Source organism: Dama dama, chromosome 28, assembly GCF_033118175.1.
Source record: "Dama dama isolate Ldn47 chromosome 28, ASM3311817v1, whole genome shotgun sequence".
Lineage (NCBI taxonomy): Eukaryota > Metazoa > Chordata > Mammalia > Artiodactyla > Cervidae > Dama > Dama dama.
In genome coordinates this window covers 38,263,259-38,284,128 of record NC_083708.1, presented here as the reverse complement: position 1 = coordinate 38,284,128, position 20,870 = coordinate 38,263,259, and the positions used below count along the sequence as shown (strand labels likewise).

General features: G+C 41.7%; 1 protein-coding gene across 1 annotated transcript in view; it reads left to right on the top strand.

The window, feature by feature from the left end:
- Positions 1-671: 671 nt before the first annotated feature.
- SLC16A10 (solute carrier family 16 member 10) overlaps positions 672-20,870 on the top strand; it is a 115,980-nt gene continuing 95,781 nt past the window's right edge. Inside the window, exon 1 of the mRNA XM_061131469.1 lies at positions 672-1,008. Within this exon, the coding sequence (XP_060987452.1) occupies positions 672-1,008 (337 nt within the window). The remainder of the gene's footprint in view (positions 1,009-20,870) is intronic.

Genomic DNA, 20,870 nt, shown 5'->3' with positions numbered 1-20,870 from the left:
CCTCTGATCTTTCTGACTCCCCTTTTAAGTCAGCAGTTGGCATAACATATCTTATGTATTATAATTCGTAATTAGAGGTGAACGCCAGAAAACAACAACAACAAAAAGAAAACAAAGGGACAATGTTTGGTGGTGAGGCTGTCAGCGGACTGAGGCTAAAGAAGGTCCCACTCTGTGGTCCCGATGACCCAATGTAGCCTGCACCGAGGAGCAGACGTGCCCCTTCCGTTAACACTTTCTGGCGGAGTGACCTACACATCTGTGACCCCCGCTGGAGAGGAGGCCCGGCGGCAGGCGCGCGCGCAGACATCGCCAGCCGCAGGCACCTGGGTCGCGCGCCGCGGGAGGGGGGTGGGGGTGGGCCCCCCGCGTTCTCCCGAAGCCCAATCACCAGGAGATTCCGGGGCAGGTCCCGCCGCCGACCACGCCCCCAGGAGGTGGGGCTGGGGGGGGCGTCTTTAAGAGCTGGCGGTCCGGCCTCCTGCTGAGTCCGGGTGCGGGGCTGTGGACCCGGAGGTTCGAGTGTGGGCCCGCCGCCCGCCCACGGGGGGCTCCACCACCTTCGCCTCGGCCTCGCTAGCCCGCCAGCCCAACTCGGCGGCTCCTCCGCGAGCCCGCCGGGAACTCGCGCCCCTCGCGCTCCCCGGCGCCCGAGGGGGCCGCCCCGGGCCATGGTGCCCTCCCAGGAGGAGCCCGCCGCCGCGCGGGGGACAAGCGAGGCGCAGCCGCTGGGCTCCGCGCCTCCGGGGGCCGCTCCGCTGCCCGGCGCGGGACCCTTAGACGGCCCGGAGGCGGCGGCGGCCGAGAAGGTGGAAGTAGAGCTGGGTGGGTCGGTGGGCGCCGAGCCCCTTGAACCCCCTGAGGGCGGCTGGGGTTGGTTGGTGATGCTAGCAGCCATGTGGTGCAACGGGTCGGTGTTCGGCATCCAGAACTCCTGCGGGTTGCTCTTCATGTCCATGCTGAACACCTTCGGGTCCAAGGACGATGACAAGATGGTCTTCAAGACAGGTGAGGCACAGCGCCCGCCGCGGCCAGCCCCGGGGGATGGGCGCGGGATGCATCCCGCGTGTGGCGCGAGCTTCTGCGCCGCCTGGTGCGCCCCTGCGGGTCCCTGTGTGTGGAGGGTGTGAGGGGTGGGTCTGTCCAATTGCAAAAGCAGCCTGCGGCTCCCGGGGCCTCCGTGCGCCTCTCTTTGTGTTGAATCCAGACGTATGGACTGTATTTGGATGCAAGTCACAAAACTTATTTGCCTAGATCTTCCTTCTTCCCCTTCTGCAGGATAGAGGCTGAGTCTCTGGTAGACTTTCTCTTAATTTTTGAAAACAAACAGACCCTTCCAAAGCCAGTTAGTTACACCGCTCCGTTATTTTTACAATCTCTTTCGTGACCGTGACGGTTGGGTTTTTGTTCTTCTGCGCCCGGCGCCGCAGAGGACTCTGTGTGTTGGGGGGAGGCGGAGTTGGCGAGATGAAAGATCTGTATTGCAAGGACTCGGGAGTTCTGAAGAGAGCCCTGAAGGAAACACGGTTTCGTGCTGGGTTTTTTTTTTTTTTTTTTTTTGGTGGGGGAAGGGGGGTGTCACTCTGCTAAATATAGAAAGCATAGGAGGCGGCCAGATCAGGGACCGGGAAGAGGAAGGTGAAGGGTTGCCCTTTCCTGTTGTATTCTCTGTCATTTTTAATCATATACCAAATTAGATGAAAAAGGTGCAGACTCAACATTTTTTTTCTCCTGTAAATGATTATTACCTGATCTACCAAGTCCAAGACCTTCTGTATAACTCTTTTACATGCATTATTTTATGTCATCCTGCGAGGCAGGCGTTATCAACCCCTTTTAGACGAGAAAAGTGAAGCTTGTTGAAATCAAGTGTTTTAATGAGTCCAGAATGGTGATGAAACGTATCTTATTTAAAGGGCCAAGTGATTTTCATTAGTAAAACATGCTCGCTCCTTGCCATTTGGGCAACTCTATGTGGTTAATGAGGGCTTCCCAGGTGGCTCAGTGGTAAAGAACCCACAGGCCAATGCAGGAGACCTGGGTTCCATCGCTGGGTTGGGAAGATCCGCTGGAGAAGGAAATGGCAACCCACTCCAGTATTCTTGCCTGGGAAATCCTATGGACAGAGAGAGAAGCCTGGTGGGCTAACAGTCCACAGGAGGCAACCATGACTTAGTGACTAAACAACAGCGACATATATGGTCCTTTTTTTTTTAACTTTAATTTTCAATTATTTTTAGAGTGTGTTTTCCTTAGCTCTTTAGTGTGCATACAAAAAAAATATGCTAGTCTGTTATGGCAAATTCTAAGGGAGAGGTAATGTTGGGAGTTTTAAAGACTGATATTAAAGAGTATTATACTGTTGTTCTGCAGCTTTTCTTCTTTGTGTTGTGTTTGCAGTTTATCCCCATAACTTCTCAGTATAAGCTGGTAATTTAAATTCCTTACATTTTAATGCCTAGTTTTCCATTGTATGAAGGTATTATACTTTATATGCATTCTTTCTTTTTTTTTTTTTTTTGCATTCTTTAATAAACATTTAGGTTACTTTCAAAATTACTATAGACAATACTGCCATGCATATTTTTGTACATTGTCTCCTTGCACATGTGAATCAGGTATCATATTTAACCTGGAGTTTCTGTTCCTTAAAGAGCTTTTGAAGCTCTTGTGTTCTTCAGGTGACAGAGCTAGGTACAGAAGTGTTCAAAATATAATATCATGTACTTGCTTGGCAGGATAGATATGCATATGCAGTAGTAAACAAAAATAACTGTGGATTTTCTCTATGGGTAGCCAGCATCTGGGAGAGAAAAGTGCACTCAGGCAGAATTCAGAGTCAACATTTTAAGACTAGTTCTTTCAGAATTTAGTATATTCTTGCCTGGGATTACACTTTTATTGCAGTCAGAACACCAAAACAAAATACTCATTTGTTTACCACAGGTTTTGCAGACTCAGGTGAGTAGATCCATTGTTTGTGAAATGTCTTATTTTTTTCTCCTTTCTAACTTTTTTTTTTGAGAGCGAGCGAGTGAATGAGCAAGCGAGCGAGCAGTTGCTGGAGAGACCATAGCTTCATCAGCAATTCAGAGTTTTGTGATGTCGAAGCCTCTCTCTCTTTGGTCCCAAAGATTCCCAGTGACAATGATAGTCCAATTCTGGGTAGCTGAGGGGTAGGGAGGCCACAGGGACCCATTCTCTTCAACTTCTTGGAAACTCTGCATTTTCAGTTTTGATGAATATCTTCATATACTCAGCCTTGACGGCTTTTCAGGCTTGTTTGTGTATGTGTGGGTGTGTACTCCACAAACAGGTACACAGGTGTGCACATTGAATAGTGAAGACTCTGTCTGCCTGACTGCCACATGTGGTTGGTTAGCCTTGCACCAAGGGGCACAGCGCAGGGTCAGTGCTGACTGAGAACCAGCTTGCGCTCTGGGTGCTCTTTATCTAATTCCTGCAGAGGGGCCCCGTGGAGCACCCCAGCGAAGTGGCCTGTACTTGTAGTTGGTTGATACGTGAAACATGTACAGCAGATAAACTTTAAGGTCTGAGGTCACCTCTTCGGTGAAAAAATGGAGACTGGATAGCCTTTAAGCCAATTAATGTTTAGATTCCTGCCTCCCCCCCCCCCCCCCCGCCCCTCACCTTTCTGCCTTTCCCTCCTTTTTTCCCTCCCTTCTGCCAGCTCTCCCTCCTTTCTCTTTCTTTCTCTCTTCCCCCCCCCCCACTTTCTGTCTGTCCCTCCCTTTTCCTTTTCTCTGTCTCTTCCCTCATTTAGTGTCTCTTTTGCTTCCTTCCTCCCTCCTCTTCTTCCCCGTGTCCATGTCCATCTCCCTCTGCTCATGCGCTCTCTCTCACACACATACGTACAGGTGTTTCATGTAAAGTCTGTATCAAAAACAGGTACTGAAGGGTTTGAGAATGCTTGCTTTGAAGTTTGGCTCTTCAGGTTTTTTGTTTTGATATTCTAATGCTGAGTCTTCTGTGATCAAATGTATGCTAGCTTCAGGTACAATGTAAAACATAATCTGGAATTATTTAAGACTTAATTTTTCAAAGTTTTGGTTCATTTTCTATTACCTTGTTCATGATTGATAATTCCGGCATTAAGAGGTCAGTTCATTCTGTCTCCACGTGCTCATTAGCTGCTTCATAGTTAAAAGCTCAAGGGTGCCCAGGGAGGTGGTGGTGGAATGGGAACCTCGGTTTCCAAACAATGGTTCGTATTGCTTGAGAACCTCCCATGTGCCAGGCCCAGTGCTAAGCACGTTCCATGCTTTCCTATTTTAAACCTTAGTGTGACTGCATGAGATAGGCTTTATTTAATCTTCCTTTTCTGATGTGGAAAGTCAGGCTTATGGACATTAAGTAAGCAGTGGAGCCCAGGGTTCAACCTCAGGTTTATCTGACTCCAGAAGCTAGGTTTTTAATGACTGATCATATTACATGGGTTGGATAACATTCTGGTAATGTGTCGTTCTTTATGTTTGATTAATTCAAGTTTTAGAAATTGATAACTATATAGGAATTCTGGAGTTAGAAAAGAAGTCTGAAAGATCAGGATCCCTGTTTCTTGATCTCACTTGTCTGTCAGTAAGCAATTGCCAGTTGTTAATGTCTCATTGAAATAGATTTTTGGGAGTTCCCTGGTGATCTAGTGATTAGGATTCAGTGCTTTCACTGCAGTGGCTTCAGGTTCAATCCCTGGTTGGGGAACTGAGATCCTGCAAGTTGAGGGGTGCGGCCAAAATTTAAAAAAAAAAAAAAGATTTTTGAAGGATAGGGAGATATTCATGGGAAAGCAAGATAATTTGTTACGGTGTTCAAGCCAGAGTCTGGAGTTTCCTGTGAAGAACCAGACTCCTTTAGACTGATCCACAGCAAGACAGTATTTCCAGATGTTAAGTGAAGGGGAGACTTCCTCAGGCTTTACTTCTGCTCTTCAAGGCTCTCTTATCTCTTTCTGCGCCACTGATGATCCTCCCACAATTTCTCAGGAACAGACATGGATAAATTCATTCGTACTAAGATATAAGTGAGTTTACACATCTTAATATTACTCCTCATTCATTCTACAAATGTTTACCCAGTATTTGACACGCTGTGTGCTGGGCATAGAAGGAGGTAATTGAGAGAGACAAGGTCAGGTGTCCCCAAGGAGCTTTTGATCTGCTGTGGGATACAAAAGTAAATAGAGTATTTCTCTTTGCAATATACCAGGACACAGGCTTAGGGAGATTAAGAGGCTGAAAGTCTAAGGAAATTCCCACGAATGGAGGAGGCTGGGAAAAACATTTGATGGTCTTTTTCCCTGTGGCAGTGAAATTAAGACTTTGGAAAGGGGAAGAAAGCTGAACTCCGGTGGGGTGCATCATAGCCCCATTACGTTATCCTGGCTGCTGATGACATGGCCCTCAGAGATATGCCTTGCACTTACTGCTGTGTTAGAAAGGTCCATCGGAGGGAGCAAGCTGAGCTTGAGTTCTCTCTCTTCAACTAAGTTTTTAATCTGTTCATATGTGCCTGCTTCTTGCCCAGGTGGGTGGGAATCAGACACTTTTGGGAAAACTGAAACAGATAACTACAGTTAACTGGAACATTGTTTTCCCTTAGAAATTACAACTTACAATTTAGAAATTATAATTATTGGAAAACCTATTTTTAGTTTTTTCATGAAACTGAAAAAGATTCTAGGGTTCTTTTAGTGCTGTGGACACTCTCTGGGATCTTACTAGGGTATTAGTCTAGTTTACTTACCTGCTTTCTTCTTGGAAAAAGAAAAAATACTTTAGTGGTATGTTCATATTTAAAAACATCTGTTTAAAACAGATTTGTTTTCAGAATCAGTATTTAAGGTCACTAATGATATTCTTTTGAAGAAATTATGTCACTCTGCTCCAGAGGCTGAATCAAGAAGACCCCTACTATTTGCAGTAATTCCGAGAATGTGTTCTTTAATAGCCGTTCTTTAACATAGAGGCCTGTGGTTAAATAAGTTTGGGAAACGCTGCACATTATCGTCTTCTTTTGAATATTCCAAGTACAAATCAAGGTATTAAAAAAATTCAGTAGTTTTAAAGGAAAATGGGCTATCAAAAAGGTCTTTGGTAATCATCTTTAATACAACTCTACCTTCCCCGTATGGAAGGAGATTGCTCTTTAGATAGTCGTAATCACAAAGTAGGATTTTTAGTAGCATTGAGGGATGGATGCATCTTGCAACACCTCTCAACATAGTCTTTTTTTTTTTTTTTTGTCTTTATTCATTTATTTGTTTTTGACTGCCCTGGGTCTCTGTGGTTTTGGCGTGGCTTTGGTGCAGGCTTTTCTAGTTGTGGCAGGCGGGGGCTACTCTTTGCTGTGGTACGAGGTCTTCTCCTTGTGGTGGCTTGTCTTGCTGCGGAGCGCAGGCCCTAGGGCTCACGGGCTTCAGTAGTTGCAGCATGTGGAATCTTCCTGGACCAGGGATCACACCCGCGTGCCCTGCACATTGGCAGGCAGATTTTTATCCACTGTGCCACCAGGGAAGTCCTCAACATACTCTTACTGGCACTTCTGAAATTTTTAAGTCAGTGAGTTTTTCTTAAAGGTTTCTTTTTTTTTTTTAAGTTTTTGCATTTACATACTGATATTATGCTGATATTTAAATACATACTGCAGTTGTGTGCTATACCTGAACTTATAGGAGGTTTTGGCTATAGTTCAGAACTGAATTTCTATGTCTGGTTTTTATGCTAAGGACTTTGTTTTTGGTGGAAAAACCTGTCTGCATAACTAACCATTTCTGTGTTATAGGAAAGTTTTTTAGTAGTGGTGCTTTGTTAAGATGGTTACAGTGAACAAATGATCTGATTCATGGTTCCATACTGTACACATCTTTCACTGTAAGGAAAATGCCTGACTCTTAATTGCATTCAAAGAGAGGTTGAAAAGCCAAGAAAACTCTCTTATGGCAGATGTTATGAGGCTTGAATTTGCTTCATTCTTTTCCATCTTAAAACATTTAACTTTATATTCCATGAATTAATCTAAACTGCCTGTTAAAATAAGTTGTTAGACCACAAAAATAGTTAAGAATTTTGGAAAGAAATGAGCATGGTATGAGCATTTCATACTCCATTTCCAGAATGTTTCTGAATTTAGAAACTTTCCTATAACACAGAAATGGTTGGTTATGCAGACAGGTTTTTCCACCAAAATAAAGCCCTTAGCATAAAAGTGTAAAACATGAAAAGTGTAAATAGTGTGTAGTGAATTCTGCTGAAGTACAACAATATGAGTATTCCTGTGGTGTTTTATCATGGGATTTTTATCAGTAGAATTAACTGCCAAAAGAACCAACTCAACTAGAAATAGTGTAGGGATTATTTCAGGAGAGATTTTGAGGTGTCTTTTATAAGGAATTGTATGCTGTATTCTTGATGTGATTTGTTATATCATTTTATATGGTTCTTATTGAATCCATGTTGCAGTTCCTTGAGACAGTCCAAGGCCATCTACCCGCTTCACTTTCCCTGCCTTCCCTGGGTGTCTTGTATGCCCTGTGGCTCAAACCACTATCTTGGGGTTGTTATTTCCAAATTTCTTTGTGTTCAAGACCCATGTTACCTATTTCTGGAAAATTCCATTTGGATGCACAGGAATATTGTTGTTTAGTTGTTAAGTTGTGACCAACTCTTTTGCAACCCCATGGACTGCAGCCTGCCAGGCTCTCTGTCCATGGGATTTCCCAGGCAAGAATTACGGGAGTGAGTTGCCATTTCCTTCTCCAAGGGATCTTCCTGACCCAGGGATTGGACCCCAGGTCTCTTGCCTTGGCAGGTGGATTCTTTACCACTGAGCCACCAGGAAGCCCCAAGTATATCATACTCAAATGAACTCATTTTTTAGCCACCCCACATAGTGTTTTCACGTCCATCAAAAATAACAGGTCACCTGTGGGTAGATGTAGCCTTGCTTCTGAATTCCCTTAGTGTATAACACCTCTGGTTGCTCACGTCAAACACCTGGACTCCATCTTAATTTCTTATTTCTTCTCTTTCCTATTTTGTGAAATCAGACAGGGTCCTTTTGTGTTTACCTCCTTAATGCCTCATAAGTCAATCCCCATCTTATCCTTTAGTGCCGTGCATTAATTTGTGCCTTCATTACTTTTGGCCTTAATTACTGTCATAACCCATTAATGGGTCTACTGGACCTCAGTTTAGACACATGAGTGATTTTTCTAGAATATTAGACTGTATCATTTTTCTGTTTAAAAGCCATCAGTGATACCCATTAATCCTGGGAAAACCAGAATCGTTTGAGCACTGGCCCTTGCCTGACCCTGTAGCCTTGCTTCTCACTGCTCTCCCTTCTTGCCTAGCTTGTGGGATCTTAGTTCCCCGACCAGGGATCGGTTCCAGACCCCCTGCAATGGGAGCACTGAGTCCTAACCACTGGACCACCAGGGAAGACACTCCCTTCTTGGGTTTTATACTCCCGTCTAGACGGAGGAGGTCTTGCATTTTCCCCATCTGTCTTGCTTCTTTGCCTCTGTGTGTGCCACTTCCTCTCTTTCGTGTGGTTGTTGGTCCTTATAAGGTTTTGATGAAATGGCTTGGCTGTTTTATTTCTTTGATCACAGCTGTGGGATAAAAAATGCTTTTTTGCAACTATTGTTTTGTTTTTGATGCACATGGAATGTTTTTGGGGTAGCATGAATTCACGTGAATTATGAATTCAGCTTAGAGTGGAAGACAGAGAACCTAATTCCAACCCATCCTAATCTAGTATTCTGTTTAAAATAACCCATATTTGTTCAAGTGATAATTTGTGTAGTCCTTTACCATAAAGGAAGGGTTTTCATATACATTACTTGATTTTATTTTTTAGAGTAGCCTTGTAGTCTGTTGTTACCTCATTTATAGATAATAAAGTCACAACTTGCACAGTTTAAGGTTGGGCCACATGATATCAGTATTTACATTCATTAAGTTGAATTTAAGAGCATCTTTTTAGCTGGACAAAAATGTGTCCTTCTGTTAAAGTTGTCTCGAGTTGTGGAATCCTGGCCTTTTATCCCCTTGAAACTATTTTCTGTGTATTTACCTAAATGTTCTCTAGAACCTGTATAGTGTTTCCTATCCAGGCTACCAGAAATCCTGTGAAGTTGTCCAATCCATCCCATTTAGAATTATCATAACCCAGCTAGAGATCTGGTCTCATTTTGAAGTGAAACAAATAAACCTTAACGAAAGCAAGCTAAACCCCAGACCCTGCTCAACAATCGGCTCACCCCAGCTCTGAGCACCCACCTAGCCGGTTGCCACCCAGGCAGGAACTGTGGGTGTTTTTATTGGCAGTGTTTTAGAAGGAGCAACTCCAGCCCTCCTGGGAACTGTGCAGCAGCACCGCCCAGGACTGGGTTAATGGAGGACAGCAGTGCTGTTAGTCATCTCTGTACCACATGTGTGCGAGCAACCTTCTTAGCTAAGCCATCTTCATTAGCAGCAAAATGCCTACATCCCACATTACACGTAGGAACTAGAGCTAGGGACCTGAGGAGGTGGCTTGCCTTATTCGGAAGTCTTTTTTTCATTTCACTAATTAAAAAAAAAAAATTGAAGTATAGTTGATTTACAATGTTGTGTTAATTACTGCTGTGTAACCCAGTGATTCCATTATATATTTATATAAAGTATTCTTTTTCATTGTGGTTTCTCATAGGGTATTGAATATCGTTTGCTGTGTTGTATAGGACTTTGCTGTTTTTTCATTCTGTATATAAAAGCTTACATCTGCTCACATCAGCCTTTCACTCCACCCCTCCTTCAGCCCCCTCCCCCTTGGCAACCACCAGTCTATTCTTTCTGTCCGTGTCTCTGTTTCATATCGTTGTTGTTTAGTCATTTAGTCGTGTCCGACTCTTTGCAACCCCATGGACTGCAGCACGCCAGATCTCCCTGTCCTTCACCGTCTGCTGGAGTCTGCTCAAACTCAGGTCCGTTGAGTTGGTGATGCCATCAGCCGTCTCATCATCTATCGTCCCCTTCTCCTGCCTTCAATCTTTCCTAGCATCAGGGTCTTTTCTAATGAGTCAGCTCTTCATATCAGGTGGCCACAGTATCGGAGCTTCAGCATAGATGGGCTCATTTGTGTCATATTTTAGATGCCACATGTGAGTGATATCACATGGCATTTGTCTTTCTCATTCCGACTTATGTTGCTTAGTATGATAGTCTCTGATTGTGTCCATGTTGCTGCAAACGGCATTATTTCATTCTTCTTAATGGTTGAGTAGTACTCCATTATATTTATGTACCACATCTCCATTATCCATTTATCTGTCAGGGATATTTATTGATAGATTGTTTCCATTTCTTGGCTATTGCATTTCACTAATTTTTAATTATGGGGAAACAGATGAAATAAATATTTGGAATAATGTATGTAGACTAAAGCAGTGTTTCTAACCCTTTTGTTCCCAAATGTAAAAGTCTTCTAATAGCCCTTGAAAATTTTGATACACACCTCCAAGGGTATTTTACCTTTTGAGATTCTCTAATACCCAGAAGATAAAGCCATGCTCTGTGTTTTTCCACCGGCTAAGATTTTGTCACATTACTTTTACTGGCATTATTATAATTAGGATTCTTTTTTTTTTGAGTTGCACCTCGAGGCATGCAGGATCTTAGTTCCTGGGCCAGCTCTGGGAAAGCGCCCAGTCCTAACCACTGGACTGCCAGGGAATTCCCTAGGATTCTTTTTTGTTTGTCTGTTTGTTTTTAAAGACAAAGTTATAATAGTGAATATGCTTTTTGAAACTAAGTGTGCCTCTTAGATCTGCTCTTAGTAAGGGGGAACCAGTCTGCCTTGCTCCCCAACTTGAGAATCAGTAACTGGAGTTTTGAATTACAAGGCATGCTTTTCTATCATTAGTTAAATCCAAATGAAAGGTTAGTGTAAATTAGTGTATAAAACTGAGGGAAAGGTGCATTGATCTGTGGTTCAGCTATTACCCATTTTTTTTGGCTGAGGAGTAAATTGCATCAACAGTGCTCAGCATGTGTTGAGAAAGTAAAAAATTTAGTTAGTCTTGTGACCAACTTAGACTCGATCTAAAAACCAGTTCTGAAATACGTTTGAGAGTAGACAACCACTGCTCATTAAACAGATGTATTTATTGACTTTTCTGGGTAGATAGGGATTAATGCCAGAGTCAAGTGAGTTAGTCTGGTGCTGGTTTTAATAGTGAAAACCTTTTCATCTTGTTTAATTATCCTTTTTATTAGTTTTGAGTTTACGTTCCAATTTCAAATGGCAGCATCTCAAAGGATTCACATTTGTCAATGGTTGTTTAAACAACGGCATTCCACAAAGTTAATTGATGTTTTAGCGCAGATGGGGGCAGAAAGTTGCCATTGTTGTTCTATAGTAGTGTAATACTTTAACTTTGGCAGCAATTCCCCAACTCCGAAGTTATCTCCTGCTGCCAGGCTTCTAGGTTTCTTTCTGTTTTATCTGTAGCTTTTAGTTTTGCTTTGTTGAACAAGTGTTGCTTTTATAATAGTAAAAATATTAATATTAAAAATAACTATTAGCATTGGAATATTAACTTTAATGACTGTAATAGTAAACTTGCCCTAAGATTAAGTGGTTTTATAGGAATAAATGATAAATATATGGAGTTTTCATTGTAATTGTTAGGTTTTGTCTCTTTCTTCTCAAGAGAAAAATGTTAATTTTGAAATAGTCTAGAACTGATAAATGGAACTGATTTTTTTTCATTTATTTTTATTAGTTGTAGGCTAATTACTTTACAATATTGTAGTGGTTTTTGCCATACATTGACATGAATCAGCCATGGATTTACATGTGTCCCCATCCTGAACCCCCCTCCCACCTCCCTCTCTATCTCATCTGTCTGGGTCATCCCAAGTGTACCAGCCCCGAGCACTTGTCTCATGCATCCAACCTGGACTGTCGATCTGTTTCACACTTGATAATATACATGTTTCGATGCTGTTCTCTCAGATCATCCCACCCTCGCCTTCTCCCACAGAGTCCAAAAGTCTGTTCAATACATGTGTGTCTCTTTTTCTGTCTTGCATATAGGGTTATTGTTACCATCTTCCTAAATTCCATATATATGTGTTAGTATACTGTATTGGTGTTTATCTTTCTGGCTTAGTTCACTCTGTATAATGGGCTCCAGTTTTATCCATCTCATTAGAACTGATTCAAATATATTATTTTTAATGGCTGAGTAATATTCCATTGTGTATATGTACCATAGCTTTCTTATCCATTCGTCTGCTGACGGGCACCTAGGTTGCTTCCATGTCCTGGCTGTTATAAACAGTGCTGTGTTTTCACCTTGCTTATAGTTTCCTTTGTTGTGCAAAAGCTTTTTAGTTTAATTAGGTCCCATTTGTTTATTTTTGCTTTTATTTCCAATATTCTGGGAGGAGGGTGCTGTGATTTATGTCAGAGAGTGTTTTGCCTATGTTTTCCTCTAGGAGTTTTGTAGTTTCTGGTCTTATATTTAGATCTTTAATCCATTTTGAGTTTATTTTTGTGTATGGTGTTAGAAAGTGTTCTAGTTTCATTCTTTTACAAGTGGTTGACCATTTTTCCCAGCACCACTTGTTAAAGAGGTTGTCTTTTTTCCATTGTATATCCTTGCCTCCTTTGTCAAAGATAAGGTGTCCATAGGTTCGTGGATTTATCTCTGGGCTTTCTATTCTGTTCCATTGATCTATATTTCTGTCTTTGTGCCAGTACCATACTGTCTTGATGACTATGGTTTTGTAGTAGAGCCTGAAGTCAGGCAGGTTGATTCCTCCAAGGAACTGATTTTATTTTTATAATGAAAATCTTTTGTTAATTGTATATGAACAGATTAGGAGGAAAGGTGTTTTTTTTTTTTTTGGTTACGCCCTGCAGTCTGGGGTATCTTCGTTCCCTGACCAGGTATCAAACCCATGCCCCCTGCATTGGAAGCTCAGAGTCTTAACTATTGGACCACCAGATAAGTCCAAGAGAACTGATTTTAAATCACATCAAGGAAATGGGAATCCATTCCAGTATTCTTGTCTGGAAAATCCCATGGACAGAGGAGCCTGGCGGGCTACAGTCCGTGGGGTCGCAAGGAGTCAGATACGACTGAGCGACTAAACAACAACATTATTTTACCACGTTTTGTTTTGGATCAAAATGGAGATATTTAATGTCAGATGGACAGTTGCTAAGAGCTAGATTATGTGATTAGTGCTAATCACACCTGAGCCCCACATAGACATGGCACATGGATTTCTTACTAATGTATCTCTTTTTTTTGGGGGGGTGTAGAGGGACTCGGAGGGTCAGAAGATATAATAGATGAATGTTTGTGTTTATATGCATAATTGTATCCAGAATATTATATAATTACTAATCTAAAATCCTCTTGTTTGGTGGTTCTTATGTACATCTGGTACACAGGCTGCTTATATGGGGGCAAAGGCAAATAGAGCATTTCCCCACATTTTGTTGCTGGCCACCAGAAAAAAAGTCTCAAAGACACATGTGTTGCCTTCAGAAAAAAAAAAAAAAAAAAACTTGGAAAAAATGGTTACCTATTAAATGATTATTTAAACTAAAAGCTTTAAAGTAATGCTTTTAAATGACTTAAATTTTAGCTCAGTGTTCTTTATAAAATATGTGTTTATCATTTCATTCAACAAACTTGTGTCTGTAAGTGATGCTCAGTAGAACAGAAGACTGACCCTTTTCCAGACATGTTGTGAAATCTTCTTGAATCTAAGCAAAAAGAAATTATGATGAGTTCAGTTTGATTGGTTGGAATTTGTAATTATTTGGAGAGGGATATGGTTTGTCTTTTCATACACTTCTGATATAGCACTATAAGGAATCTTCCTGAGAAAATGCACTCCTTTCAAACACTTTTTTCAACAAAATCAAGGAATACCAAACCTGAACTCCTTAAATTTACAACTGATGTCATTAGTCCGGAGCCACAATCCCTTATCTGGAACTCTTGGGGCCGTATGTGTTTTGGGGTCAGAATTTTTTGGATTTAAAAAAAATAACCAGGTTCATACACATTTTTTTTTTTTTTAAAAACACCCCTCTCAAAAAAAAAAAAAACCAAAACACACCCCTCTCCCCCTCCGGGAGTCTGAGGCAGCACCCTGTAATCTAATAGATGTTTTTGCATCAAATGTATGACTGTTCGGAGTAATTGGGACAAACAGAGACCATAGTAGCTTCATGTCAATTCAGATCCTGTTTTACTTCCAAGTGAGTATTGATGCTGTATTACAAAAAACTTTGGGTTTGGAATTTCAGAATTGGAAATAAGGATTTGTAGATTTATATGTGAGTATTTTGTTTTCTGTTTCTCAGAGGACATTCCTTTTAAGGTACATTTTTCTTTATCAGATAGTGAAACCTGCTTTATATTTTCAGTAAATGTGACATTTGGCTATCATACTGATCTACCCTAGATTACTCAGCTGAGCCTAAAGGGCCGGGTGTTTGAAGTGCAGGCTGTGTTATGCAATGGAAATGGCATATCCATATAGATCTTTGAACAAATTCTTTCCCCCTTTTTCAGATTGCTTCCATAGCATATATGTCCAAAAGTGAGATTACGTGTTCAAAGGGCAAGAACAATTTTATAATAACGTTTGTTTTGCTTAGTCGCTCAGTCGTGTCTGACTCTTTGTGACCCCATTGACTCTGTCCATGGGTATTCTCCAGGCAAGAGTACTGGAGTGAGTTGCCATGCCCTCCCATTGTCAAACTTTCTTTTAGAGAATTTGAATCCATTTACTGTGCACCAGCGGTATACTGACTTCTTGAAAACCCTACCGATGTTAGGTTTCATTTTTATTAATATTTGCTACTTTGATAATTGCTAATGGTATTTTTAAAAATTAGTTGAAGTCATATTTCCTTGCTTTTGGGGAAGTGTATTTTCCCAGTTCTTGAGCCCTTTAGAAGCAGTAAATGGCATCTGGAAATACAAGAGGACACCTACCAGTGAAAATATTAAAGCTTTCTTAGCACAGGTGGGAACACTAGAAAGGCCTGAGCTTATCCTGGTCCTTAGATTCTCACCTGACACACACCTTGGCAGGTGAGGCATGCCCTTGTTCCCTTTCCTCCATGCTCTAAGCCCAGCCTAGGTGTTGATCAAGGCCTTTTGTGGGGGTGGGAGTGAGGATGGAAATAACTATCTGGGAGGCTTGGCCATGAGGACTTAGTGACTTCTTTAGGTGACATGGTGTCCTTGAGAGGCTCGAGTCTGCACGAGCAGCCCTGTCTCATTCTCCACGTCTGCTGTAGCCTTGCCTCAGTCTCTTCCAGACCCAGCCAATTCTATGGAATTAGCTTTAATTCATTAATTTGGGTGTATGTTTAAAATGATTTATTTTTAAAAGTGATGTAAAAGTCATTTGAGCACAAACTATGTTATTAGGGCCATGCAAGAAACAGAAAGGAATTTGGCATATTCCATACTCTTGGGAGGTTATGAGGAAAGACAAAATGCTATGTGTATCAGTAACTTGGAGAGAGTATGCCACCCATGTTAAATGTGGCATAAACACAGTATTGGATTTTAGGGGAAGGCAAAATGACTTCTGACTGAGATGATCAGGGAAGGCATTTTGGAGGTAGCTTTTGAGTTAAACCTTCAAAGGATTGGTAACTTTCTTCAGCAGATTTAGCAGAAAAGATATCCCTGGGATGGGTACACACTAATAGTAAATGTCTTACTGTATGTTTTTTACTGCTTTATTGATCCTGTGGGATAATTGGTGTTATGAGCCTCATGTTTCAGATGGGCAGCTGAAGGTGGATTTGAATTCAGTCTCTGGGATCAAGACCCAGGTTCATTATACTCAGCAACACACTGGACTCTTTAAATAAATGACAAAGAATTTGGTTTGGCTGGAGCCCAGGATTTGTAGAGGAAAGCCCCCAGAAGATCAGGCCTGGAAAGAATGCGGAGGGGAAGATTTGAGTGCCGAGTTAAGACGTTTCGATGTGATTTAATAGGCAGTGAGGAGATACCAAGGATTTCTGAAAAGTGTGCCTTGAGAATCATGACTGGGTTTCTGAGGGAAAGAAAGAGGAACATTAATTACAAAGGTCTTGGCTGGGAGCCAGCGCAGTGATGGAAGTAGGCAGGGAGGGGTAGATGGGAGACACTTGAAAAGACAGATCGAGGAAAGTCTGGCAAGTGATGGGTGTGGACAGCGTCATGGAAACTGAGATGATGCCTTTGCTTGGGGACTGGGTCTGAATTTTGAGCTGGGAGCCCCATGTTTTTGTTTTGTACTTGGCCCTACAAATGGTGCAGGCAGTGCTAGATGATGCCACTGACAGGACCAGGAGCGTGCAGAGGAGGAGCTGATAGGGAAAGGCTGCCTCAAGTTGTTAGACATGATTGTGAAATGCCAGAGGGCATCAGGGGATTATGTCAAGCAGGTAACTGGAAATGTGAACCTGGAGCCTCAGAGCAAAGCTGAGGCCAGAGATAGATCTTTGGAAGGAGCCTGGTATTTAAGAGGAATGTGATGTAATAATAGAAACTTAGAAATTCTGTCTCAAGAAGCCTCAGAGGCTGCTGCTAGGTAGCTTAGTTGGTTTCCATTGAAATCATCTTACTTAAAAGTAACAGAACTTCATCCTTAAAATCTTTTCAGCATTTAGACTTCTGTAAGACTTGCAACTTTTGAAAGTTTAGATTGTATTCTTTATTATCATTGTTTTAAGTATTTTCAAAACTTAGTCCTAAGACTTGGTTTCTCCCTCGCCTTCAGTTTTACATGTCTTCTGAGACTATTGGCATTTGCTGTTTCTACATTAACGATACAGTGAATTAAGCTGGTCTCTAAGGCTTACTTTCCAGATGTTCTAGACCAAGAGCCTGTGGTGAGAGTAGCTTAGCATCATTTCCATTAAATTATATAATTCTAATTGTAAAGTATTGATAGTGGTGGAAAACTTGTTCAACAGGAAGGTGTTATCTTGTAGATCAGCCTTCTGAGCCTAGGAACTGAGTCAGCTACCTCTCTCACAATTCATAATGAAAACAGTGTAGGCTCACTCTTTAAAAAAGTTTGTCTAGGAAAGCTACTGGAAAAGCAGTATAAATGAAATTAAGTTTTCTGTTGACTAGGACTAGGGTGGAATATATTATACAGTTTCTTAAGAAACAGGACTTTTCTGTGGCATGTTCATGCCAGACGTCTGAGGTTTGATTGCAAGGAGGATATGTCTTGTGGTGCTTGCTGGCCAGAAATGGAGTTAGTTCACTTTTAGGGAAAAGAACACCTGGGTACACGCTGGTCTGTTTTTACCTTGGTTTCCTGTCGCGCAGCCTAGAAGTGAGACTCAGGTAAGATAATGTCAAAGTGCTTTGGATGCACAACACACTTGAGATAGGTCAGACACTCTTGTTACTGAGTAGGTTGGTTAAGTCCCTGTGTGTGGGCGTGTGTGTTGACGCACGTGCTGTGCTGTAATCTCTCAGAATTCAGGTCCTGAATTGCTCTCTTGTGATGGAATCCCAGCTGAAGGTACTGGAAGTACAGTGACCCTGGAGGAAGAACCAGTAAAATCAGGGGGTGGATGAATTAATTGATGGTTGTGCAAGAAGACCGTATCTGCCTGTTTTGTAAGCCAAGACACCCCTACCCCCTATCCTTCCTTCCAGTAATTGTTTCATCTTTAGTACCTTTTGACTTCTTTTACAAGGTCTGTATTAAAGCATTTGTCAGGATTTAAGGCAGTATTTTGACCTTGCTTGCCTGCTGTTAGGCTTACTGGCGTGAACTGAAGTACTGGTCTGCTGACAAGTCAGTTTGATATCCAGTAATCATGGTGAGGGGAGGTAAAAGGGAGGCCAACTCAAGTATTTTTTTTTTTTTTAATTAATTATTTGTTTTGGTTGTGCTGGGTCTTCGTTGCTGTGCATGGGCTTTCTCGAGTTGCAGCGAGTGGGGGCTACTCTTCTTTGCTGTGTGTGGACTTCTCATTGCTGTGGTTTCTCTCATTGTGAGCACAGGCTCTAGGAGCATGAGCTTCAGTAGTCACAGCTCTCGGGCCCTAGAGCGAAGGCTGCAGTAGTTTTGATGCAGAGGTTTTAGTTGCTTGTGGCATGTAGGATCTTCCTGGATCAGGGATTGAACCCATGACCCCTGCATTGGCAACTGGATTCTTGCCGACTGTACCACCAGGGTAGCCCCAAGTCAGGTGTTTTTTCCTCAGAGTTTGAGAAACAGAAGCCATATAGTCTTTTAAATCTCATGCCAACACACAAGAGAGATTTGCTAATGCCAAAGGTTAGGAATTGCAAAAGAACAGTGTATGTTTTTTGGTATTGACTTCAAAATACACTGGTTTCTGTAACTTAGTGTTCATTTGTTATGTGTATGCTAACCAAATTATAATGAGTTGATGTATAATTAGTGGTAGTTATTTTTTGTAGCTTTGATTAGGAAACAAATATTGAGACACTTAAAGCAAAAGGCAGACTGATACTCTTTTTGGGAAAGAAAATCGGGTGAAAGTAATGCTTAATCCAATTAATTTGTCTTCTTCCTCCAGTTCATCATGATGACTTTGGGTGTCTGGTGGCAACTGAGAATGGGTTGTGGAAAAATGTCAAGTCAATGTAATCCCTATTATTTATGGTCACTTAAGAAGATAAATTAATCACTGGCCACTAATCTTTGAATAATTACTGTATTTAGCTGGAAGTATCCTTAATTTTTTGGAAAGCAAGTCAGTGAGTTAGTAAAACTGTCATAGTTAATCAGCTTTTCTAAGACTAATAATAAGTGAATGGAAATTAGTTGCCTTCAACCTTTTCTCCCTTGCATTATAGCATGATCATTCTGAAACTCAGGAAACTATGTGGAACCACAGGGAATGTATATTAATACATGATCTTGTGGTTTTCAAGTAGACATTCATAGGCTTACCCCAGCTGAGGATTAATAGGGTTGCCTTAACAGGTTAAGGCTTTCAACTTGTGTATATATTTCTGGTTACTAGGATTAGGGAAATTGTGATAACATTATAAAATTGGTTTGAATATAGATTGTTTAGGAAGTGAGTATTTTGGTGACAGCAATTCCATTTATGCACTAAATACTTTTTGAAGGAGTCAACATAAAAGTATCATATATATTAGGTTGGGGTGGGCATAAAAAAAAGTAGATATTTCAGTCCCAAGGGAGTAAGGTTAAGGAGGAAGTCCTTGTTTTGTGTTTTCCACGTGGGCACAGTGTCTGAAAGGCAGGCCAGTATTTACCTTTTGGAGTTTGTGGTCTTCATTTAAGAGGTTCCTGAAGAACCTTGTTATCTGAGTACATGAAATTGCTATTCTGGTGCAATCAGAGACATACTACTTATTTACCATGATCAAGATACTACCATTTTGATAACAAAGTTCACACACATTGTAACAAATTGTTGCCTAACAAATCAGCTTTCTGGAAATAAAACAATTCTGTGTATTGTCTCCAGTCAGAGGATTTGTATTACCAGAAGAAACACAGGGCTCTATATAGGACTGAATTACTGTAGAACTAAAATATGAATTAGGACTATGGAAAATAAATGTAGACACAGAGATTTTAACTAGGGTGTATTTTAGAAGACTCACTTTAATTTTTAGAAGGCAGTATTAAGGGGTAAGGCTATGGTTTTTCCAGTGGTCATGTATGGATGTTAGAGTTGGACTGTGAAGAAAGCTGAATGCCGAAACATTGATGCTTTTGAGCTGTGGTGTTGGAGAAGACTCTTGAGAGTCCCTTGGACTGCAAGGAGATCCAACCAATCCATCCTAAAGGAGATCAGTCCTGGGTGTTCATTGGAAGGACTGATGCTGAAGCTGAAACTCCAGTACTTTGGCCACCTCATGCAAAGAGTTGACTTGTTGGAAAAGACCTTGATGCTGGGAGGGATTGGGGGCAGGAGGAGAGAAGGGGACGACAGAGGATGAGATGGCTGGATGGCATCACTGACTCAATGGGCATGAGTTTGAGTAAACTCTGGGAGTTGGTGGTGGACAGGGAGGCCTGGCGTGCTGCGATTCATGGGGTCACAAAGAGTCGGACACGACTGAGCGACTGAACTGAACTGAACTGATTAAGGGGTAATTTATACATGGTAAAATTCACCAGTTTTAAGTCTACAATTTGAGTTCTGACAGTAAGGTGACCATCACTGCAGTTATGATACAGAGCCTTCCATCACCCCAGGATGTTCCTGCAGGCCTCTTTTCTGTCAGTCTTCCCCTGCACCTCTGCCTTTGACAACCATTGATCTGCTTTCTATCACTGTAGTCTGATTTTTCTAAAATTTTCTATAAATGGAATCCCACAGTGTTTTCGTTTGTGTCTAGCTTTCACTCAACATGATGCTCTTGAGATTCAACCATATTATTGCTTGTGCTGTTGGCCCTCCATATTCCTGGTTTTGGTATCCTGGGTTCAATCAACCACATATAAAAAATATTCAGAAAAAAAATTCCAGAAAGCTCCAAAAAACAAAACTGGAATTTGCCCCATGCCAGCAACTATTTTCATACCATTTACATTAGGTATTATAAATAACCTGTTACTGGACCAAATTGGGTCTGCCCGCCTCAGGCCATGAAGCCAATGTACTGATACTAGGCTATGGTGAAGGGAAGCGCAGCATTTATTGCTGAGCAAGGAGTCCAGGAGAGCTAGTGCTCAAAGCACCTGAAGTCCCCGTGGGTTTCAGCAAAGCATTCTTAAAGGCTAGGTGAAAGAGGGATGGCCTGGCCAGGGTGTGTGATCAGCTCTCTGATTGGTTGATGGTGAGGTTAACAGGGT